Below are 25,757 nucleotides of genomic sequence, written 5' to 3'. Positions count from 1 at the left end.
ACTACTGCAATAAATTGAGATGTATGGCCACACGGCTGCATGCTTCTGGCTGTGTTTATATATGCAACAGCATAGATACATCTATAGCCTTGTGTTGGTTTTTTTGTGAATTGCAGAAATCTACATCCCTTGCCTACAGTTGTACTAAGTAATAGAAACAGCTTTCTTTGAGAGGTGTTTAAAAGCTTTCTTAAATGTGGTTGTGATGCCTGTTTCATGATATTGCCAATTGTGTATTTAGAGGCAGTAACAATCATAGTTTATATGAAAAGTGGTGTAGCTGAGTGCTGTTGTGTATGAAGACTTAGGAGTCAGTGCTTGACCTTCCTAGAGCTCTTTTTGGAGCTTAAACTTCGTGAGCAATATATGATTTCTGTTAGCTGATTAAACTGCCGTTCATATGTCTGCTGGGTAATTCAATATGCTTTTGTGGTTTTCTTGTAGCTAAGCTTTCCCATGGTATGGTGCATGGGAGTTAGAATTGCCTTTTATTCATGTACATTCTATATCATTCTTCTAGGTCTGTAGTGTCAGGATACTGAAAGACATGTTAACTTGCAGTACTAGTAAAGTTCTTGTTGAAACATAGCGAATAAAGAATTTACCATTTTTCTTTCTAAAAACCCCCACCTCTATCTGGTCAGTCTTGGGTTCAGCCTCAACTATGTTTCTGTTTCTTCAATTGATAAAGGCATTAAGATTGCTGCCCACTGTCCTCAGAGCTGTATCTTGGCAGTCATTGATATCAAGCCTGTACAGAAAAAGTACTCCTAAGACATTTCAGGAGGAGTTCTGACTTCCCTACTTTGGTTTGGGTTTTTTGGGGTTTTTTTTGTTTTGTTTTCTTTTTTTGGTTGGTTGTTTTGGGGTTTTGCTTGTTTGGCTTGTTTTGGCACTTTATTCAACACAAAACCTGTTGAATTCAAGAATGTGGCTATTTGCAGTTTCGTCCCATGGTGTCTTTCATTGTACAGACTAGTAATAGCAGGTTGTCTAGAAATAGGCATATTTTCTTTTTCTGCTTGTGTGTGTCTCCATTATCAGTTAATGTGTGTCCCATCCACTTACCTGCTATTTCTTTATGCTAAATCTTCTGTCACAAAGTTTCATATGTATTATATATTAGAAACTCTGTTTATTTCTGGTTTTCTGCTATTTGGTTTAGTCTTCAGTAAAAATGCTTAAGGAGCATTCAATGAAAAATATTCTGATCTGGATTCCTTTACTGACTTGGATTAGCAATCTTCACTGATAAGATTGGAGGGGTTTTTTGCTCCTAAACATGCAGAAAATTTTTGAAACATTACATTTTGAAACATTATATATGTTTCTGTGTATATTTAATAGAGGTATGTTAAAATTTTTCTGTAGAATTTGAGGATTGAATTAAAAATTTAATGTTTATATTTGACAGCAGCAAGAGCAGTAAAGTTTGCACTTGTGAGAAGATTTTTACAGATGCTGTCTTTCAAACTGAGTTTTGCAGCGGCCCCAGGCAATCCAATTATAGTGTATTTTACACAGTCTCGTTTGTCTTAATAGAACTCTTTACCTCCTTAGCAAAGATTGAGTGCAAACTACCTATGTGCAACTGTAAAGCCCAGATTCAGCACCCTTTCTCCACAGACTTTATTCTGATCACTAAAAAGGTGAAAGTAATAGAATGTTCTTAATACATATCACCAATCCCATCCATTGTCACAGGGAATAATTTCAGTATCCATAAGTAGTTAAAAGTTTTCTCATTTTTTTCATATTCCTTGGCACTAGCACATTCTCAAATAACTCTGTATGTGTGTATAATACATAAGTATCTATCTATACATATATATATATATATATATATAAAGTCTTAGATACTCATTGTATCTGATCAGCTGTGACTAGACTAGCAAGACAGTGAATTTTATGTTTTTCTGTATTTTTCTTCTCTTTTCTCTGTTCCTTCTCAGGTTTTCCACACCTATTAATTCTTAAAAGTCTGGTGCTGGTTGGTCCACTCCTTTTCCTTTGATGTCCTTCACTTCAGCAGCAAGCAGAGTGCTTTGACCTTCTAATACTGACTTCAGAGAAACTGGGTATATTCCAGATTTTCTCTGTAAAAACATAAAGTTTACCTAGAAAATAATTATTGAAAAATAATGCATAGTACAGTCATGCATATAATATAACTGTATATAATGATTCAGGAATGTAGAAGACCATGTTGGGTTTTGGTTGCTTTTTTATAAAGCTCTTCATTTTATTTACAAAATCTGTGACTTTGAAGTTGAGGATATTTTTTAGTATTTGGATTTTAAATGCACTAAAATTCTTTCCAGATGTTAGTTCTGGTTTGGTTTTGGTGGATTTTTTTTTTTTTTTTTTTTTTTTTTTTGGTTGGGGGGAAGGGGTGCAGTGTGTGGGTGTTTGGTTTGGTTTATTCTTGGGGTTTTTTTATTTTTTTGGTTTTGGATTGTTTTGGTTTTTGGGTTGTTATGTTTTTTGGTTTGGGGTTGTTTGTTTTTTTGTTTGGATTGGTTTTAGTTTTGGTTGGGGTTTTTTTATGAGGGTGTAACACTTTTTCGAAAACCAATTTTGCTTGGTTGTTTGTTGGACTTTCTCATGTCTCTTTCAGGTATCTGTCATAAGCAAAAAAGAATCCTGAAATCAAATGGCGAAACCACATTGGAAATATTTACATTCATAAATATAAATATAAATATGAGATGCTGCTGTTCTCTGATATTTCGTGATAGATTTTTTTTTCTTCTTTTTGGAAATCCATACTATTTAAAATGAAAATGTGGTATATGATATCCTATAAATATTTCATGCTTTAACATAGTGGTCAAAGATAAGAATGTCAGTTGCTAATTAAGATACTCTTCAAGATTAAATTAATTTAACGGACTAGTGAAATATTGATATCTACAGCATTAAAGAAGAATTTATCCCTTTTATTATATATCAGTGTTTTCCCAGAGAAAGTGGCATAATGCAACAAGAATAATCACAATTTACCTTAAGTTTCTGTTTGACTTTTTGTGTTGGCACAACAGTATTTTGCCTGATTGGCATTAAGTGTGTGTTGGTATTTCACTCTCTTTCATTCTTAACCAAAATTATTCCAAAAATCTGAAAGTCTAATTTTATGAGGCCTTTCTTTCTCTGCCATAAGGACATATGACATAGAGTGAACAAGAAAGCTGCCCAGTTTAAGTGTTACTTTCACATACTCTTTCTCCAGATTGCTGTATGAAGCTGTACATAATATAAACACATATTCTTGTCTCTAGTTAGTCACATTATAGTTAATGACCATATGGTCATTATGGTATAAGATCTACTGTCTGTTGTATTTATATTCCTCAAGCATATTGTTCCTTCAACTTCACAGTGTGTTAAACTATTTCAAAGGGAAAAAAATCCTTTCCCTCTTGTTTCTGGTTGTCCTATCAAGTGTAACCTTGGACCCTTATAGAGCAATTAGACCAGCCTCTATCCCCTCCTTTGTAATGAGGTTTCTTGCATTTCTGAGTCTATAACCCTTTAGTCTTCCCTAATGGGACATCATTATTCTGAAAGAAACAATGTAAATGTAAATGAATATTCTCATTAACGAGTCACAGAGAAACCTTTAGTGGTAGCGCTGTGGTAATTCTGCTTGTTATTTCTCTGGTATTCCATGCAGATTTTTTTTTTTTTTTATAATTCATTATTAGTATTCAAAATTACTTCTTCTTTAATTCTGCATGTCTTTCATAATCCGGCGTTCCAACTAGTTCAACCATGTCCTTGTTTTATTCTCCAGGAACCACCTGTGAAATGTTCAAGGTCTCTGTCCCCAAAGAGCTCTTTTAGAGAGTCAGAGGAACTAAAGAAGCTTAAAATAGCTGAAAGGAAGATTGAAAACTTAGAGAAGACACTACAGCTAAGGGTGAACATTAAAATAAATAAAAAGCTTGCTAGCTATAAGCTTGCATAGATAAAGATATACCAAAACAAACAGACATTTTAAAAATTAAAAATACACATACTTTTATGGACTGTAAGTCTCTTTGGATCAGAGAGTACTCTCCATTAGTTTACCTTTTTGCTTTACAATGTGAGTAATCTTGTAGTCCTGTGGAAGCTTAATTGAGCTGTCATCAGTAACACATACTTGTTAAATACATTTTCAAAGTTTGTGTTTGAGTATATATATTCTGAGAAATTAATGTGTTCATATGAAGCAAATCAGAAAGTAGAAGCACTGAAAGTACAAAGACTTCTTTTCTGTACAATAAAGCCACACTTTAAAATGCTGAAGTCAGTAACTTAAAAAAGATTGACCCCTGGAAACTGTTTAAGTTATGGGTCATTTAGTTGCTGGTCTGAAAGATACTGGCCTACAAGGTGTTTGAAAAAACAACAACAATCCTGCTTTGTAGAAAATCTTAATTGAGCTTGCTTTACAATTGCTCATTTTGTCCCTGTTTCACATATTTTTGTAGCTGTGTTTTGTTGGTTTGGTATTTTGCTGCAGAGATACAGTAACTGTTGAACAAACTATTGGTTTAAAGTTGCACCTCTGAATGCAAAATGCAAACGCTGAGTCATATTTTCTTAAACACTTAAAAATCATCCTCTTCTTTCCTCTCCTCCCTTTTCTCCCTCACCTTCTCTTTTTTGCATTGCTTATTGTTGTTCGGTTATGGAATTTGAAGGATATTTTCAAGTATGTGTAGCCTAAAGGGGAATTGGTTGTATTGAACAACCTGTAATAAAAGTTATGTAAGTGAAAAAATTTGGAAGCTCTACCAACTGTAGTGATAGGTTAATTTTAGAAAAACTGTACGTGGGAAGTATATTTCAGCAAAATGCCACAGTTCATCCATCTGTATACTTGGGAGAATTTAAAGTATTGTCTTGTAGACAATGTAGAGTATATGAACAGAAGAGGTTATTTAGACTTCAAATTCAGTCTTCCAGGTTGTCTTGTTCCTGGGAGACAGAAAATTCATTTTGTTTTGTTTTTTCTGTTTGTTGAGAATTCTAAGGTATGTCCCACCAGCTAAACCTGAGAACTGGCCTTTGGGAGGCTTCCTGTCCATTACTCTTACTTCGCCTGCCTGACACTGATGCTACGGATTATTCTGGAACTGTAGGCTGCAGCTGCCCTGCTCTTGGAAGCAAAACACACTTCAGTGTCTATGGCTATTGCCTTAAATGCTGGAGAGCTACACATTTCTTCTGGAAAGAAGAGTGAAGGAAAGCAGATGCAGAAGAGAAACAACTGTCTGTTCATAACCTCATGTAATAATTTGTACCATTCACCATACTGCCTTTGCTTATCTTCTGTTTAATCTTAAAGTATAATTTAAAAATCTGTGCAGCTTTATGATGTTACACGTGTGGTATCTCTATCTCAGACATCCACGATGTCTTTAAGGGCTAAATCTCCCCTTGAAAGTGAACACATTAAGTTCTTGCATTTTCTCTTGAAAATCTACTTGGCTTCTTCTGCAGAATACTGTACTGGGTTGAAAAGAAGCTGTAGAGGCCTAAGTCATCTTAATTAACACTGTTGTGGCAATAAATTCATATTTCAATGAGGCTGCTGTCGGCATGACAGTGAACTAAGCTGTCATAAAGTTAATAGAACATTTATGTTGCTATTCTGTGATTTCTTAATGCTAGCCTTCTCTCAGACATTGTTTCCAGTAATGAAAAATGGATTTGACCCATGTTTTCAAAACTGGTCCTTGCATTATTGCCTCTTCAAACAAACGGTTGTCAATATGATTACTTGAAATTTTCTTGCTCAGAGAAATGGTTGCTCTGTCAATACACACACTAATAATGTCTGGAACATGAAATGGTGACTTTATACATTAATACTTTCAAAAAATTGGTAACATTAAAAAAAGGAAAAAAGAACAGGTCTATTTTTGGGGTTTTCAGGAATGCCCCTGCCCCAGACAGTGTAGCAAAGGAGCAGAAAAGGTCAACCATTCATACGTTTTTCCAGTTCTCTCAGCTGACTCATTTCTCAACAAGAAAATTTCACTCTTAGTATCTTCATTGCTAGTATAAATGGGGTGATCATTTAAATTCAGTTTTTACACAGAATTGGCTTTGTTGCTGGGCATCCTAAAACGTAACAGAGCAAGTCTGATTACACCCTTGGTTATGGAAGGGAACATCAAAATAAATAAGAGTTATTTTTTTGCTTTTAAATAACAGATTATTAAGCTGCTACTTAGATTGGTCCAAAGCATATGTACTTCAATCTACTATGGGTCTTTAAGAAGTGGGTAAGAGTTTCATTGTTGAGAAGTAGGTATTTGATACAAACTAAGAATACATTGATTTTCTCCTGTATTGCTTCTAGAGCTGTGTTTGCTGATGTAACCTAGAGGAGATAATCCTGGCTTTAACTGGAAAGGTCTCAAAACCAAGAGGAGCTTTTCCCTTTGAGTTTTCTCATCCTTTTTTGGTTCTAAAATTTTTGGAGATAAATAAAACTAGAATATGCACACCAGTCTTTAGGGCCACCTTAATACTTGTTTGTGTCAGCAAGACCACACTCACATTTGCCTCATATTTCATACGTAGTGCTATTCCATGTATAGTGTTCAAATGCTGAAAATGGATGAATATTGCATCATATCCACATAACTGTGTGTGGAAAAAACTATTTTTCTAACTATTAGGGGCCTCAGATCTTGTAAGCCTAAGCACAGTCAAATAATTGAATCAGTGTAGTTTTTAAAAATTTCCTTTTTACTGTAATAGGTCAACTTCAATAACAATTTGAATTAGTGATTAGAATCTTTTGACTTTTCTGAGCAGCCTGCAAAAAGAAAAAAAGGCATAGGCAGTGGGGTTTTTCCTCCTGCAGATGGAACTTTGTGTTACTGTTATTCATTATTGCATGGGAAGTACTGTGGATGACAGTGGGCAGCTGGAGAATAATCTGGAGGTCCAGCACTGCTAGAGATGGTTGCTCTGTCCCATGTCCATCAATATGTACAGAACTGTGTGTGAGACAGTTTAGTTATGAAATATAATTCAGACAGAGATTAATCTAACAGATTATGGAAATTCCAGTGAATATTTGAAGTCCTGAAGTGCTTAATTCAATAGAGAGATTGATTAGGGCAGTTAGTTCTCTAATTTCTATTTCTGCAAGGGCAGAGCAAGTGATAACGGAAGGCAATAACTGTAACAGAATGGATAATAGAACAGGTAAGCAATAATGAAAAATGCAAATTCATAAATAGGAAAGGCCAAATTCTACAGTTGGCTGCATCTCTGAAAGGGCATTGACACTAATAAGCTTCTGAGGATTTATATTGAAGACATTGTTTTCTAGTACCCTGCCATACTTGACCAGTTTTTGCTAGCAGTATCAAACAATCTTCAGAACAGTTGTTTCATGAACTTCTCTTGAAAACACAACATCTGTAATTGTATTCTTGTGAAAATCTCCTCTTGCAAAGCTTGGTAATGGTGTCTATGTTCTTAGTCTAAGATTTATATTGCTCTTTATGTTGTTGTTTTTTAATATCATTGTAGTATTTACATGAGTCACTTAAAACCAGTTAAAATTACTTTTTTAACAATTCAAAATTTATAAATGTATTTGATTGAGAGGTTGTTTCAGGAAAACGAAACCTACCACCACCACTTTGGGAAAGTATGTAGTGGTAGGACTTTGAACTTGATTGTGTTTCTAAATCTTTTTTGGTTTCCTGAGTCACTTCCAGAAACCTACTGGAATTTTGTATATAGTATCATTTGAAACTTTAGGTGGTATCTTTCAACCTTGTGCATCATGAAAGCTGGGCTGCATTTGATAAGTCAAGCTTAGTATAGGTACTTTGTAGTTATGAATACTCTGGAAACCCTTGCCATGTTTTTATAATGGGATTCAACTTTTATTGTAGCAGCTCTGACTATTGGTATGTCTAATTTTTTGACTAATGCTGGAAAGTCCTCCTTACATATAAGCAGCGTAAACACTTGCAAATACGGTATTCTGATTCATTTAGTTCTGTAGTTGCTCTACAAGCAGAGCTCCCATTGAACTGAAAACGAAGCTATGACTGCAGATTTTGCTACAGCATAATGAATTCTTTGCTGGTGAATTCTTTACTACTGCATGCCAGAGTTTGACTTGCATTTTGGTGTGAAATGCTTCTTCTTACTGCTTTTTTTTTTTTTTTTTTTTTTTTTTCCCCCAGAGTGCTGTGTTGTCATTTAGGAAAGTCTGGTTTTAAGCTTACATGATGTTATCCTGTAATATAAATCAAGGTGTATTTTACTTTTTGTTCTGTACATTTTTTTTTGTATGGTTTTGATTATATAAAAGCTATTTTAAAAATTGTTTTTATTTCTTGTTTGCTGCATTCCTAGAGGAAAAAAGTTTGGGTGTTGCAGTTTTATATATATTTACAGAGACAACTTACTGTGTGAGGAAATCCTGAAGCCATTCAAATGTAAGGTTTTTTCTTGTGGCCAGTATTTCCCTTGAAAATACATAGATCAGTTTTCCACTGGGGAAAAAAAAAAAGGAAAGAAAGTAGTTTGAATGAAAAAACAGTGCCAACAATCCTTTTTCTAGTCTATGTGTTTTAAAATATATTAGGGTTATGCATTCACCACATAAAAGCTGGCATTTTGGTAGTAAATTCTTAAACTTTCAGCAGCATGAAAATAATATTTAAGTGAATTGCCAAATCAGCAGAATTTTCCAAAGCAGTAATAAGAAAACTTTGACCTCAAGGACTGTGAGTCCTGATCTTTCTATTTAGATTTCTGAGTCTCATAGTAGTTGCTGAAAGAGAATTTTTATTTCATGTGATCTGTGTAACATTCTTAGATTTTGTCCAACTTTGATTTTGTTTTTCTGGTTTCATACAGTCTCAAGAATCTTATGAGCTAAGAGCAGCCTATGGAAAACACGAAGAAAGGCTGCAGATGTTACAGCCCAACTACAGAGTGCTAAAAGAGCAATTAAAGCAGTGGGAAGAGGGCAGTAGCAGGTAAGTTACATAGCTCATTAAAACATTTTCCTTACACATGAAATCTGAACAGAATTATTACATAGGTATTCAAAAGAGAATGTGATTTGAAGGAAGAAGGTACTGTGTGGTGATCAAGACTGTCCTTTGTTACAGCAGAATACACAGCTTACCCCACGTGAGAAAAGTTCTAGTTGAAACCAAAAGGAAATATATTGAGCTGACACCTTGACTTATTTTATTTAGGCTCTCATTGAGAGCCTGAGTACTGGACAAAGGTCAGCTAGGACTGCTTACTTACGTTTGTCTAATTCTTCACTCATTTATTTTGTTGACTGCATGTTTTTAATTTTCTGGAACACAGCAGTTGCTTATTATGTTTCAAATAGTTTTTAGAAATAGTTTTATTCATTAAAATACAGAAATAATACCCTCTCTAACATTTAGTGATTCATATATTAACTGAGGCTAAAATCTCCTTCCTTATAGCAGAAAAGTAAAATAATATGTGCATGAAAGCAAGGTGTTTTCATCTGTTAAATTATTTAAAAATAAATTATTTCTGATACTTTTACAAAAAATGCAGTAATATATCTTCATTAATGGAAAGAGGAAAGACTTTACCACATAAAATTTGCATAATGAACATTCTGTATATCATTCTCCCTTAGGCTCTATACAGAACAGTGAAAATTTATGCAGAAATTCTTCTTTTTTTAAGTCCTTAGCAGACAGATATTTTGGTAAACAGCTGCAATTGGATAAATGAAAGCATTTCTTAGCAATTCAGTTATCAAGCACTGCTGTTTTTCAGGACCTGTTTCAAGAAAGTAATTTCCTTGTGGTTTTAGCAGGGCTTCAGCATGCACCTAACAGCTCAGTAAACACTTGTGTGTTTTACTAAAAATAATTATTTTTGCAGTTAGAACAATACTGACTAATCTTGACACTAACTTTATCTCTCTCTGAAGAACGGGAGAGTCACAGAAAATGCTGCAAAACTGGTAGCTGTTCAGAGTCTGGGGTGACTTAAAGCATCCTCCTGTGAATGATAAACTGTTCTTTATATATAAGTAAGCTATGGCCTATCTTAGTAGATTTGCATTGCTTTGAAATACTAGCATTTATGTAGGAGCAGTTTGTCTTTAAAAAAGAAAAAAAAAGGTGTGGATGGAAACAATGGTGAAGTACAAAATTGCTACAGGCATCAGTGGTAACACAAGAACATTTTTTTAAATACATAAGCATAATGGCAAATATATTTGGGTAAATTATAATGAAAAGGTTTTGTTTTTTAGGAAAAATGTGGATTTTTTTTTTCTTTTAGTTCACTATTTTAAATTTAGTGCAGTCTGGAAGTGACTTAAGGATGATAGTTACTAAATTCAGTGAAATTATTTAATTCTGTGTCTATACCTAGACAGGCTTTCATGTCCACTGAGAGTCCAAGGCTAACAAGATAAAAAAAATTGAACTAGATAAAGACATGAAAATCTAAAACTTACATATACAGTGAAGCACTGGGTGTTCTGGTAGTTAAAAAAAATTAAAAAGAAAAGGGAAAGAGAGACAAAAGTGACTTCTGTTTAAAGTAAATGAGATGAGCTTGTGTTATAATGAAAGCATTTAGTGAGAATATAATTCTCAGTCTTCACTTAGTCATCTCATTTTTTCATCTGTATTTAAGATGAGCTGAAAATAACAGGGTTTCAATAATCTTTGTTACCAGGTTAGATTTGTATGAAGCCGCATTAAAAGAGGTTTGGTTTTCATTTTTAATACACTTAAACAAAGAAAGTAGATAAGACACAAATAAAAGCAGTCTGTAACAATAAGACTCTGTTATTTTGGTATCTCAAAAAGCTGTATAGTGCTGCTGTAATGTAAATTGTGCATTAAGAACTCAGTATCAGGTGCTTATGTGGCATTTCTGATCCTTTGTAAGTGATGGAGGACCCCATTCTCCATATTCTTCATAGATTAATATCTGTTATTGAGATGGCAGCTGATGGGACCTAATCCACCTGTCAGTGTACATACCACTTGCACTGATGAACGTGACTGCAAAGATGATGGGGGCCTTAGGAGGTTACCACATTGTCTGAGAGTTTATTTCTATGCCCAGTTGGAATTTGGATTGCAGAGTTTAAATTGATTACATAAAGGATTTTTAATGCAATTTTTATCTTTGACATTATTAAAATACCTAAAAATATTTTAAGGACAGAAAAACGGTTAAATATTTTAATTTTATTTTTCTGTACTTCTGAAGTCAATATGTTTTTTCTTAATATATCATCTTGTCCATAGATAGTTAATTCCTTTATTAAACTGTAGAACAACAGTGTGATTTAGAGTGGGCATTAGCTACAACTTCCAGATTGGCTTGCTGGGTTGTTAGGGGAGCTGATGACTCTCCCTTAATTTTCAAGAGATTATGTGATAATTTTAACAACTTCTTTCTCATACAAGTATTTAAAGTAATGTTGTCAGAACATGGGTGACACTATTCTGCCACATCACCTGGGAGACTTGGTGTCATACCGGGACGATATCTGTCTAAAATGATGTAATTGAACTTCTCTTTATTACCACAGATTTCATGCTTCAGATTGTATACTTTGTACAAAATTCAGATTCAATGGATGCTGTACTTGAAAATCTCTATTTTCTGAGAGCAGGGGTGCTTTTATTCGGATTCTCCTAAAACATTTAGATATTTGAAAACAAACAACCTTGTTTAACTCATAAACAGCCTTGAAAATAGTAAAAGCAGATACCAGCATACAGGCTCCTGTCAGCTCTGTCAAGAAAATCCTGATGTGATGTGGAATGAACTGGCTTTTTTCAAAAGGGAGCACAAAAAGCTGCTGATTGAGAAGTGAGTTTGTTTCTTAAATGGTGTTTGAGTAAGGAAACATACTGGGTTTTTTTTCTGAAGGGCTTTACAGGCCATACAAGAGGAATTCCTGGCAAAATTCCATTATAAAAACATCTACCAAAAGCAGAAAAGGAAAACATCAGCTCATTTTTTTTTTTCATGCTTCTCTCTCCCCCTTAAATCAGTGACAAGTTACAAGTTTGCTAGCACTAACAGAAACTGTATTCCATGATCTAGGGATTGTGTTAATTAATGTGGCTCTCATCTGTTGGAGGTGTCGCTCTTCATTAGCCTGTATTTTACACACTGCCGTGCTTCATTTTTGGAATGAGGTGGTGAGGGGATAACCTAGCCAGCCATCCTTGTTTGATCTCTGTGATACATACGCAATGCAGAATGCCTCAGCTCTCTTGGTTCCCTGCCCTGTCCTGCTAATCCCAGCTGAGCTCATTATGGTGTAGCCTTGCTGCTACTCCTGGAGCCAGAGCTGTCCAAGCTAATTACTGGTAGCAGCAGAGCTGCCTGTTAAGGGTCTGGTGTGGATCTGCTAACATGGTCCTTGGTAGTGACCTGCAGAAGGCACAAGGGAGTTGCTCTCTTTCTTGCTGTGCACAGCCTGTCCTTTGGGTTTAGTGCTGATCCCTTCACACAGCTCTTTCAGCTGTAGTAAGTGTAAAACTTGGTGAAGGAAACTCTTACTTTAGAAAACATACAGTTTGCTGCTTTGATCTCATAATTCATAGGCTATTACACTCAGCCAGGCAAAGTAAAAAAATGTCCTTTTATACTAGACAAAAGGAAGTTAGTATGGTATAATTAGCCCTTTGCTGTGATTTAACACTTTCTGTAAGTGACTATGATTTTTTGTTTTAATTTAAGAATCAAGACATCATAGAAAGTTTTATTCTGACTTTGTTTTTGTCAGCATTAAAAAAAATGCGTTTTCCCAATGGATCACAATGTAAGCCCATTTTGTGGCAATACCATGAAGGCTGCTATCACAGAATTTCAACAGCAGCAAATTGTTTTGTTCTATGTAAGTCCTTGTGTTGGCCATAATCTCCACTGGTGTATTATAGGCAATGTTGCCAGTAGCTGTGTTACATGTGTTCTTATATCTGCCAGTTAAAATTGTGTGCCTGTTCTTGTCACTTCATTGTCACCTCTTTTTTGCTGTTTGAAGCTATAACAACAAATTATCACATGCAATTATTTTGTGGGTTTGCATTTTTTATTTAGGAAAGAACACTTTCTTGCCATGTATGTAATTGCATACATGTAATTCCCCTTCCATCACTAGTGAACACATTCACCACAGGCAATAGTAACTCAAGAGAATTACATAAGCCTCTTTTTTCACAATAAGCCATGCTTATATATTGTGCACATCCTGAAAGTTGGTACAGTTGGACTGCTTTTCTAGACTTCCTGTGCAGTCACATTTATGGGAACACCCTTATTTCTTGTATGTTGCAGATGATTGACCTTGACTAGACTGTGGTAATGTGTCATAAGCGGACAGTTGAGCTCTTTAAGATACGGGATTTATAAGACAAAATGGATTCATAAAAGTCTGCATAGTAAGGATTTAGTAAGAAGCCAGTGCATCATTGTGTTCATTAAGGTGAACTCCTTGTGTGGATTAAGGTGCTGTTTGTTCCTTATGGGCAATGTCACTTACTGTTGGTTGAAGTAAGGAAGAAATGAATGCGTAATTGTGGGGTTTATATCTGTTTCTAATAATGACAGTCTTTAATTTGTTGAAGGAAGTCACATCTCAGGATTTCAGCTCATTTTATTAAGAAAGTCAATACTAAATTTATTGTACTTTTTAGGTATGTGGATAGAGCTTCTTTATATTGCTTCTATTGTTTTTTAAGTTCTGTGGATAAAGGACATGATCTATGGAGTTGGACCAGTTACTTATATGCGTAATGTTACAGGCAGTGTAAGTAAATCAGGTTAGCCCACAGCTTTTGTTAATGCACTTAGTTGGATAGAGCCTACTGATTGTTATCTTAGGTTGATGTAGACCATACATAAACAAAAACTAATGCACCATTTCTTAAAGAGTGTCTGGGTAGGGATTGTATTTTGGTTTAAGTAGTTTTAACATGGAATAGGTAAAATTTCTGTCTCTGACTAAACCAAAGATTGTGTCTAGAAAATAGGATTATTTGTTGATGCTTGTTCATGTATTTAATCCGTAAGAAAGACTTTCTCTCCCATCTTCGAGGGATAGAGCAATGATGTAAAATGTCTTTAATATGCACATACATTAATTATGGTTTTAGCCCTCAACTGGACCCACTCCAGGGGCTCTATGACTCCCTTCTAGTGAGGAACCCAGAAATGGACACAGCAATCCAGATGTGGCCTCACCAATGCTGAGTAGAGGGGCAGGATCACCTTCCTCAACCTGCTGGCAATGCTCTTCCTAATGTGCCACCAGGACACACTGCTGGCTCATGGACAGCTTGTTGACCTGAAGGACTGACAGGTCCCACTCCACAGAACTGCTTCACTGCACATCCAGTTGCAACCTGATTGCAAGCTGGCTAATGAAATTATTTTGGCATTTCCATATCAAAAGCTAGATAGCTGGAGTATAGGGATACCCTGTCCCTTTGGCCTTCATGTACAGACTTTGAAAACGAATGACTGGATATAAACTGTTACGGAATCTTTACAATTTTAGTTTTCATTCTGTATTATTTTTAGGCAACCTTGTAATAGATATCAGCAACACTCAATTATTTGACAGTGAACATTCTTCAACATTAGACATGATGATGTAAGTTATCATTTTCACAGCTAGCTGGAAAATTGTTGTCTGTTATGAGTGTTATGTAGTTGTGCATGCCATCCATTGTAGGAAGTGTGCTCTGGGTCTTCAAAGCATATGGAATCACTACAAGCTCAGTTGTATCCTTCCTCTGCTGTAGCAGCTATTTAGTGTTTCTGATAAGCATTCTTTTTTTAGGAAAATAAGACCTCATGGTTTCTGCTTTCCTTATTCCTGTGGAATTAAAACAACTGTTGTGTACCTGATGTAGTGGTATGTGACCAACTAGCTGACAGGAGCCTATCATAGTACCAGCAGCACCATGTGATGCCTCTTACCTTTTCCAGCTATCAGAATGGGCATGATGGAAAAAAGCTGAATTAAGTGTGCTGGAATGCCAGCAGTAAAAAACACAAACATAGGTTTTATTAGTTCCTTTGCTTCTTGAATGTGTGTTACCTCCCTGGTTCTTTAACTAGAGAATCTGCTGAAAAATGCGGTTTTGATAATCTTGACCGTCTCAAGCAATAGGAGATGCCTGGTCATCAGAGACTATTATTTTTAAACCTCCAGTTTTTTGTGAAACATCCAAATATCCCAGCCATTTTTTCTGTGTTTCACTCAATAGCTACAGCATGTAGCAGATTAATTTGTAGCATAGTGCATTCACACTACGTCATTGTTAAAAAGTGTCACCTACAGTATATAGCCCTTCTGACTTGTGTGTTTTCTCTGTAAAGTAATCTTTCTGGTTATCAGTTTTAGGTTTTTTTCCGCTCTGCTGGGACAGAGCAGACATCTTGCTAATAATTACTTGAATCTAATAGGTCAAGGCTCTTGGTTACTTTTTTCTGCAGTTGGTAATTCTGTAGTTCAAAGGCATATATAGTTAAAATGCTGGTGTGTATGTGTTTGTTTAGGTTGGGGTAGATAATAATCTGAAATACCAGCTTTAGTTCTGCTGAAAGCAATTCCAGCCTAAGTTCTGCAGCTGGTCTTGTGACTTTTCTGTGGGTTTTGACAAAGTGCATGCTTACTGACTGAACTGAGTATTGCTCAGTGAAAATGACAGTCAGGCTCAAGTGTGAGAATGAGAAATACTGCACTACAAATAAATTAAAATATAAGAAATAAGAAGCATTTGGTGTAATACAGAGTATAGTTTCTATAAGATATTTTTAAAGGACCAAAGTCAGAACTGTAAATGCCACATGAACTCATGTAGGGGCTTTTAATGAACATAATGAACAAAATAGCCCTTTTTTGAAGAAAATCAGTTTTTTTTCTAGCAAGCTTCCAGTTACATTTTCACCAAGCACTATGTCAACTGCTTTTCAGTGAGAGGGTTCTGTCAAGGATAATGAGATTGATGCTTTTTAATTGTTAAGCTTGTCTCTAGAACATTCCTTACCTGTGTCCACCACATCTTGTAATTTCCTGCATCCTAGCTAACAGACAAATTTGAGGACTTAGTGTGTTTTTTAATGTCAGATGTGTTTGTGTTTTTCCTTTGCGCCTTCATATTTAATCAGACATATCTTGTCTTGTACTTCGGTGCCCTCTCATATATGATGGAATTGTGTGATGTTAAAAACATAAATTATGCTGCTAAACATTTTTTTTTCATAATATAGAAGCAGATAAATGCAGAATTAAAGTTGCATTAATGATAAAATTTGGACATTGTCAGGAACAAAAATAGCAGAGAGATGGTGGAGAAAGGTAAGGACTCTGTGCTAGCTTCCCTTTGTATTGTTGCTTGCACAGAGCTATTGCTTGTCTCGCTGTTGGATGAGAGTGATTTCTGTAGATTATTTGGTTTAGAAATGAATTGTTGTACAGGTGGTAAGCATATTGCCTGCAGAAGAACTGTCTTTTTCTTATCCCTCTGACTGGCCTAGACAAAAGGTCTTCAGCATTTAGATGGAAATATCTGATTTATTAGTCTTACAGATATGCACGCATGTATAAAAACAAAGAACTACTGAGTGTGTCATATGAAACTGTACAGAATGTTCATAGAAGAAGTCTATGAACCTACAGTCAGTAATACCAAAGCAAAGAGATTGCTGCTAACATGTCAGATTGCTATTTTAAGAGAATAAGGAGTGAGTAATGAAAATAAGTTTCTCTGCAGTACCTTCTGTGAAGTTCTGGGATTTCCAGTAAAGGTAGCAGTGCTTTGTACATTCTGGCTAGATTAATTTAACATACAGTGATAATTTTCCATTTGCCTTTGTATAGTAGTGATTTTGGAAGGGACATAATAAATTTTCATGATTCCATGTATCTCAGCTTTGATAATACCATATGGAACTTCAACAACTGAATTTTGAAAAAGTGTAGAAACATTTATTTCAGAGAGTGCTAAATAATATAAATATTAAATTATTTTGTATTATTAAAATATTATTTTATAATATAAAATAATACTTTACAATGAAAGTTATTAAACATTGTTTATGTATTCTTGCTTTATCTCTTGAACTCTTTCCTAAAGTGTACTGTTTTGTAATTTTAGAAAGTCAAATATGGTGCTTAGCAGACCGTTGTTATGGACCAGCATGATTTTTGTGATAAACTACTTAGTCCTCTTTTGTCGTATGAGGCAGAATATGCATATACATGCAAAAGTTTAACCTATCTTAATGCATTTGGATCTTTTTCTAATTTCTAAGGAATTCAGAATGCATTTTCTAAGAATTATTGTTGTATTTGCTTTTTTCCAAACACAGTCATGTGAGTATAAACATGGAATTGTCTTAATTTTCCTGAAACTCAAATACTTCAATGGAAGAAATAAAATAAGAAATTTATTTTTTATCCTTCCTTTGCATTATTGGAAAGCAGCTCCATACTAACAGCAGGCTGTAGGCAAGAGAATTTAGTGTATTGTCATATGAGGTTTATAAACATTAGAAGGACTGATAGAACACCAAAATTCTCTTGATATTCATATGATGGGTGACGTACCCTCTCCTCTGAGTTATATTCATGGCAGTTGTACCCCACTCTTGGCCCTTGAGGTTGAATCTGTTTTGAGCTAACAGGTACAAACACTGTTTATGAGGCTGATGGTCTTATTTTAAAGGAATGGAAACCTGCAGATTAGAATAATAAACATAATTCACACAGTGTAGCATTCATATTTTTGTTAAACACTTCTTGATAAATAAGGTGGATTTTGTGCTTCAATGTAACAAATTAAAGATTGCTAAATAGTAGATAAAATTTTAGGCGTGGGTTTCTACCATCCTTTTGCAAACTAAGGATTACGCTGCATGTTGAAACTATCTTAGTCACTAGTGCTTCTTTGACTTTGGATTGACTGTTGTCTTGAAATATATCTCAAAAAGCACTCTTGACAACTATGACACTATTCACCATTTTGTTAGGTGAAGAGACACTGGACTGCTGAGGGGGGAGTTGCTTTTATCCCTTTTTTGCTCCTGAATGGGGGTTGTAAATCTGGGAGACTTTACTTAGCAACAACAGATATCTCTTCCTGCAATTTTCATCCATCCTACAAGCAACTGAAATGGGAAACAAGAATGATAAAGACATATTTCTGGGAAGTGGATGCACAAGCAAGATGGATAGCTTAAAGTCTCTGTGTAGTCAAATACTTCATTTCCTTGGTTAATTAAGACTATACATTTCTTAGTGTAAACTGTAAGTTTACAATATTTTTCATGTGAAGGAATTCCAGTAAATCATTCTGGATAGTGTGAATGATCACAGAGTGGGAGTAATGCTAGTATTTTTGCTTTACTCTTACCATGGTAGTGTTATCCTCAGACATATGTAATGGTTTTTGCTCTCTCACAGTCTATATCAAACACTTACTTCCAGGCTTGCTCTTGTTTTCCAAGGCTGTCATAAATATACAGACCCATGAAAAGAGCATATTTTGTCCTTACTGCACGCAAATATACTTGAATCATAATGCTGTAGGAAGAATCATTTGTTATGACAAATTTCTGTCAGAGTAGTATTTCACCTGTAAAAGTTGGATAAAGTTTCTGCCTGTCTTGATTCTCCTGACTTGAAGTAATTTCAGAGTAGCAGAAAATTAAAATGAATTTTGCATTATGACATATAAGACCATTTTTGACAGCCTCTTCCTGTATTTTCTATATGAGCTTTTTACAGAAGTATGTGTAAGTATGTGCATGTGTGTTCTACTCTAGTTTTACAGAGCAGAATTTTTACCCTTCTAAAAATTGGAAGACTAAAGAAGAGAAAGTGCAGTTCAGCTTTCCTTACCTAGATATTTCTCTGTTGATATACTGTCTTCTCAAGCATCTTTCTTTACTGAGGGGAAGAAAACAGAGTACTATTTTTGTTGCAAGGATTATTAGGCTATTCAACTTAAGCTTTGGATAAGAAAAAACTTCTTTGACACTCTGTCGACCTGGTGTCTTTAGAACTTATTTTTTGGTTACTGTAATAAGCAATGCTGCTGTCCCTTTTTAAGGACTGTGATAAAGAGCGTGCAAAGCTTGGTTAGCAGTCTTTTTCTGTCTGATTTTTTTCTTCATTTGGCTTTCCTGTCTTTAACAGTCTTCCATGACTCCGGAGGAAAATGGTTGCAAAGGCAATGGTTAACCTCATGAACTCAGAGGAAGGCTTCCCTGACTGCAGCAGCTCCTGGACTTGCCCCTGATATCTGTCCATACCAGCAACAATATGCATTAGGAGATTGTGGTTGGTTGTGCTTATTTCTCCAAAGAGTCATCCTGCTGCAGTCTTTACAACATGTAATCCTTGGGAAGGAGTCGGTTTCCTCAGTGGGTTATTCCATTTTATGTATTCAGCTCTATTAGAAATTAGATTCTCTGTATGGTTTTATTTTCCAGATAAAATTCCCTGGGACAAATGGGGAAAATATCTTAGTGTTTGTTTGGATGTTTATTTTAGACTGCCATGAGCCTCCTCTCTTAATTCCTTTTATCTGTATGCAGGGGAGTGTAGAAGTCTCCTGCTTGTCTTACCTGTGAATGCTGAAAGCTGCTGATGAGCAATGGCTGACTTATGGGATGTGTATTACTCAGGAGGCAGTTGTTTGCTGGAGGACTAACTAGAGTCTTCTGGCAATGGGTTAACCCAGGGTCAGCAACTCTGGAGGGAAGGAGCCCTTTAAACTGATAAGTGTAGAGAGAAAGTTTATGCTGTAGTTCAGACTGTCTTTCTAAATTACCTTTTCTTTAATGCATTGAGGTCCAAGTGCACATGTGTACATGTACCTTAAGATTTGGAGCTGTGTGAGGGCTCCTGATGGTATCTTTAGAACTGCTGACAATTAAAAATGATGAGTACTAGGATATTTTGTTCTTGCAAGAGGGTATATTTTGCAGAAGCCCTACTTATATGCAGATGGTGGGAGCATTTCTCCTATTCTAATAACTTGATAAGTAAGCAACTGTTACAAAGAATTTCTTGCTGATGCCTAGCTATAATCTAAAATAAATTGGAAGTAATTATTTTAGCATAACTGATTCTATAGCACAGTTTTAAATATGCTACCTCTTACTATATTTGTAATGGATAAGTATTAAAAAAAATAAAAAAAGGAGGAATAATCAAAAGTATTATATTATGAAAAATAGAGCCCAGACTATTGTATCATACTGGAAACAGCAGATTCTGTAATTGTGGGTCAAGATCAGTACCTTCAAAAATGCGTGCAATACCACCATAAACTATTATCTGCATAGATTTGATCTCTCTTGATTTCTGAATATCATCGTTTTAATAGTGCCAGGTGAGACTGTGGCAATCATAGTTGGAGGATAAAAATTTTTTACATAGAACAGGATGCTGCGTGCTTTCCTGCTCTTGATGGTGCATTTTCGATATGTGTTACAAGTAAGAAAGAGTGACTTTTTCGTGAAGTTAATTGTGGTAAACAAAGAACTTTGAAGTTGTTCTCAGGATGTAAAAACACATGATTAGAATTCTGACCTGCCATATTAGAAGATACTGATAGTCTTCTAGGAAATCCCAGTAGACTCCTGCTAATTTAGGATGCTGATTCCTCTCAGATCAAGGACTCAGTGTCTTTTCCTTGGAGCTGCAAGTTCTTCTCTGACAACCTAGTCTAGAGTACCTGGGATTGCTGCTGCCGTGTTTCTTGTCAGCAAAGCGATCTTTAAAACTACTTTGGAGTAGATTAAATTGTCAGAAGGTCAGCTGGTTTTGGAAGTAAGAAAATGCTTATTGTTGACAAAGACTGATTGAAGAAATACGCTAAAATCTACCCGATACGCTTAAAAGCAGCACAACCTCTTTTTGCAGAAGACTCAAGGCCACTAAGCAGTTTCAGGCGTACATAAAGCTGAAAAGCAGTACACTAGTTTCTAGGCTTTGTATGTCTTTAAGTCACTTTTCCCCCATCTGATGGGCTATCATTTAAACTTGGCAACACTGCTAGAAAGTAAAACATGTGAGTGCAAATAAGAACAAGACATTTCTTCTGGAAGAAGTAATAAATTCTGGAGCTTTTCAGTCTGCTAGTTTTTATTACTCTTTCAACTACATTGCAAAACAAGTTGGGGTTTTTTTTCCTATCTTTTTAAAAGCTGAAAAGTCTACATGGAAGCTGAACAGTTATTTTAAAAACCATTTTCAATTCATCTAGTAGACAGACGTAGGATTAGTGTAGTCCTTAAATAAGAAATTGCAGTCATGTATATCACTCATAATTACATAACCTTCATTATTGGCAAATTTGGTATGTTGGTACTGCAGATTTTCAGGATACGTTTTCCAGTTGTACAGTCTCCTTTAGGACTCCCAAAACCTTAAATATAAACTAATCAGGACTGTAAAGACTCCTACTGTGCAATCAGAAAAGAATTGTTTGACATGATTTGAAAGTGTTTTATATCTTTTCAGTTTAAAAAAACAACCCATATTGATCAAAATAAACCTAGGGAAAAACTGCATCTAGACAGAGGCCAAGTGATAATTGCAATTTCATCATTGCAATCTTTTAGAAATGGCTCTCTGGGTTAGCATTACCTATGCAGATTTGAGTTTAGACTTAAAGAAACTTTATAAAAAGTTGAACTCAGTGGTTACTTATTTTCTTTTTTTCTGAGTTGCTGATATGTATTCCTTGTAATGAATCCCTTTTGACTGACATTATTTATGTATGTGTTATTTATGTAAATTTATGGAGACAATTCTGAACAGTTTTTGTAGTACTTTTAAAACCCACTAAAGTTTAGTTAAGTTTTATTTCTATTTTTTTCATCAATTTATTAATGGATAAAAGCTTATTTACAGAATTGTGGCTTTTCAACACCCTGCAAGGTTTCAACTAATCTCTATATCAATAAAAAAGATGGTGTAAGTTGTCAAAATAGTTTGCAGTATTTGATAAACACTTGTGCAAAGTTTGTATCTGATATTTCTCTATTATTTTAAAATACATCCCAGGAACTTTCTTTTTTAAAGTTGATTTAAATAATAGAATGAGTACACAACAGAAATGTGACAAAGACAATAAAATGCAGTTGTAGTCTTTGATTTTGTCAAGAGACAAAATGTTAAAATGCTAATTTATGAGCTAGAAGCAACCAGTTAATACTCGCATTTATTTGCTTTGTCTTTTCTCTTGGCCTGCATATTTTCATGGTATCCAAACCCCATCATTCATTCTTGAATTGTAGTTCAAAGGTTTAGCTTCTCTGAGTCTACAGAGCAAACTTTTTTCCATAGAAAAGTCCTTTGTTTTTTCTTTTGTGATAACCATAGACTTTATTTTGAGTTCTACATTGCTGTATGTATTTCAGTTTAGAACTTGACTGTTTTTGTGATTTTGCATATGGTTGCTTAGCGACACTTGAGAATCTAGAAATAGCATACTCTTCCTTTTGTATGGGGGTTTCAATTTTAAACAAACTTTAGTTTCTAGTTCTTCCTCATTTATTGCAAAATGCTTAGGAGTTTGAGGGGTTTTAATACTGTTTAGACATAATTTTGAGATTGTGTTTAAGAGGTGCTGACAGAAATAACACAAATACAACCATACAGCCATAGAATTTTAAGTTTCAATTTTAAAAAGACAGATAATTGGTTCTCCTCAAAAAATGCCAATTTATAAATTTCATATGCTGTATGTATTTCCTTGCTCAAGGAAAAAGATATATAGTGTGAAGAAGAGAACTGAAACACGCTCTGCTTGTCAGCTGATACATTGTCAATAGGAAACTTGTGAAAAGGTAAACTGAAAGCATCCTCCATGTTTGATGTTACTGCTTGCCAAAGCAGACACTTGACTGCAAATTTTTGTAGGTTTGTGCTTCTCCTGCAGTTCCTTAGTACACTCATTGCTGAATTTCCCTCCTGGGAGAGGAAGTTGTGCTCAAATACTCGTGCCACTTAATATTATAATTGGAAGTAGGAATTGTACTGAACCTAATATAAACTTACAATTTCTTTCACTTCATTTAGTGACTACTAGATTAATTAGAAGAAAAAAAATATTTGATATCCAGTATAAAAAGTTTAAAGTATACTTTTTTTCTTTTTTAAATCAAGCTTGTAGTTATAGTAATTGTAAAATGTGAAATCTGTGGAAAATTCTAGGAGAAGAAAATTTGTATAAACACAGTTAAATGGATATTAACATAAGGCATTTCTTGCCTAGTCTTGAAATATCATCAACTCTCAGTCTTTCTACTGTCAAAAGATGGAGAAGACAAGTACTAATATTCACAGCTTTAGTTTCTATTTCCATGCCTGCAGTCTGCAATCAGGAACACTTCAGATAGAAGGTAGTTTCCCACTGTTGAAATATCTCAAAAGATTCTATCTCTCAGTCTCAGTTTGTGTCTTGGATGGTTTCAGATGACATGGTGCCCTTTGATCAGCACTTGCTAAGTCAAACACAATGGTCAGAGAAATTACCTTTTCAGTTAGGACCTGAACCTGACATATTTCTTATTTTCATTGTTTGATGTGTTCATTGAAAGTGAATGATGCAGAAACTGGTGCAGTTAATCCACTGAGCATATGCTTAAGATAATAACAGCAAATATTAGCTTAATCTGATGAAATAGTTTAAGAAACTCTTGTTCATAATATCTGAAATTTGACACTGCTCTGACTCTGAGTCACTCTTCTGACTCTGTAGTTCCAGTAAGTTAGTAGTCTTCATCACCACAGGCAGAACTTGGTTTTGATCCTTTGAGTTGCAAGATTGCAGAGACAATTCTTCTTTTACCCTCAGTAAATGAGGGAAGCATCTTGAGTCACTGGAATCTGTGCAGCTGGATCACAGGTACTTTTAGATACCTAATCTGCTTCATAAAAGAGTTGTATGTGAATCATTTAAAAGTCTGATGGGGCAGACATAGTTTGTCAAATGCAATCCCACTTTTGGCTAAAAAAACACACTGAGATATTTATCTTCAGAGTGACTTAAATTATTTTTTAGAGAGGGATGGAGAATTTCAGAAAAACAGTTCAATTCTTAGCTATTAAGTTGCCATATTTGTTTGAGACACTGAGGGAGATAATGCTGTAAAGGACAGACTGGAAAGCAATTATTTCCCCCCACTCCTGCTTTTTTCTACTGTGTTCTTTCAGGATGAGTAATTTCTTTCAGTGTTGAATTATGCGTCGGCAGTTTTATGTGGCTTCTTCAGTTGCCGTGAATTCCTTGACATTCCTTCTTTCTTTGAAAGTTCTTACTTGAACCTTCTGTGATGCTTCTTTCAAGTGATTTTGTTCGCTTGTTCTTGAGGAATGTACCAATTATAGAGCCTCTGCAAAGAGCTGTGCTCTTCAAGAAGACCACTCTGTACAAAAAGTACAGGCTGGTGCTTTTATAGTTAATTTTAGAGAACTGGACTATATGTGTATGTATTGTTATAATGCATATACATTGGGGTTTCTTTCCCCTAATTTTTACAAATTCTAGCTAGAGTAGTTTAAAGGTTCTATTTTGTTGTTCTTCAGATTAAAAAAAAGTGTGAGCAGAAATCAGTACAGTATCTGTTTTCAGATCTCTTAAACACTTAGAAATTTGCTCAGTGCAAACATGTGGGCCTTGAGTAGCCTAATATTTGCATTCAAAATTTTAAGAATTAGTGAACAGAATATTAGCAGGCTTCAGATGTTAGAAATAATAAAAGAAACCAACTAACAAACTAATTAAGATGGGAGATTGTAGGATAGGATACGATGACAGTAATTGGTTGAAAAAGGCAGACTAAATCTGTTTTACCTTCACAAGATCAAGAAAATAAAACTCAGAATGTGGGTAGCAGTCCCCCCAGTGGCATGCAGCTTATTCAGTTTGGTGTAGTGTGACATGTATGATCTTCTACATATAAGACATTTTATTCGGTCAGCCACAAAGAGCACAACTCTAGAGAAAGAAGAACTCACCATGAGGAATTGAATCTCTTAAATGAGACCATGAGTGAAACATGAGACCTGCTTTGTAACTGATGTGATAATATCCTCTTGTACCAAGAATGGTCCTGCAATAAAGGAATTCCTTTCAGGATAGAAGGGAGCAGGTACTGATAGTCAGAAGTTTTCTTTCATCCTGTCATCATAAAACAGATGGCTAAACTTTGGCCATTGTGATGCCCCTTTTAAACACTTAATCTGTTTACGTAAGTGTCTTTCTTGAAGGAGCCTAAAGCAAGACACAGCCGCACATGCCATCTCAGAAGTGCTGAGTTGAATTAATTCTGTAAATTGATTACTGACTCCTGCCTATACAGCTAGCATCTAGTTAGCTTTCACCACAAAGTCATGTCAGTTCTAATGTTTGTCATATTGGTTCAAAGGACCGAATTTTTTTTCTGCGAAGCTGCTTTTGAGCCAATTGGTCTTTTAGCATCTCCTCTTTCAAAGTTTTTCTAAGGGGACTTTGCCTTAAGTGAACCTCATGAAGTTCCCATCAGCCATTTTTTTTCTTCCTGTGAAATCTCAATGAGCAGTGGTCCAGCTCTCTACTGAGCTCTCAGTTGCTTCCCTCAGAGTTATATCATTTATGAACTTGCTATGAGATGCTCTAGCATAACTCTGAGGTTGTTAATAAAGACAGTAAGCAATATTGGCTCTGTAATGGATCCCT

General features: G+C 35.1%; 1 protein-coding gene across 1 annotated transcript in view; it reads left to right on the top strand.

The window, feature by feature from the left end:
- Positions 1-25,757, top strand: part of CNTLN (centlein) — a 169,599-nt gene that overhangs the window by 68,691 nt on the left and 75,151 nt on the right. Inside the window, 3 exon segments of the mRNA XM_041416473.1 lie at positions 3,794-3,854; positions 8,888-9,011; positions 11,746-11,871. Of these exon segments, the coding sequence (XP_041272407.1) occupies positions 3,794-3,854; positions 8,888-9,011; positions 11,746-11,871 (311 nt within the window).

Source organism: Onychostruthus taczanowskii, unplaced genomic scaffold, assembly GCF_017590055.1.
Source record: "Onychostruthus taczanowskii isolate IOZ18803 unplaced genomic scaffold, ASM1759005v1 scaffold52, whole genome shotgun sequence".
Classification (NCBI taxonomy): Eukaryota; Metazoa; Chordata; class Aves; order Passeriformes; family Passeridae; genus Onychostruthus; species Onychostruthus taczanowskii.
The sequence above is the reverse complement of the archived record's forward strand: the minus strand, read 5'-3'. Positions and strand labels throughout refer to the sequence as shown.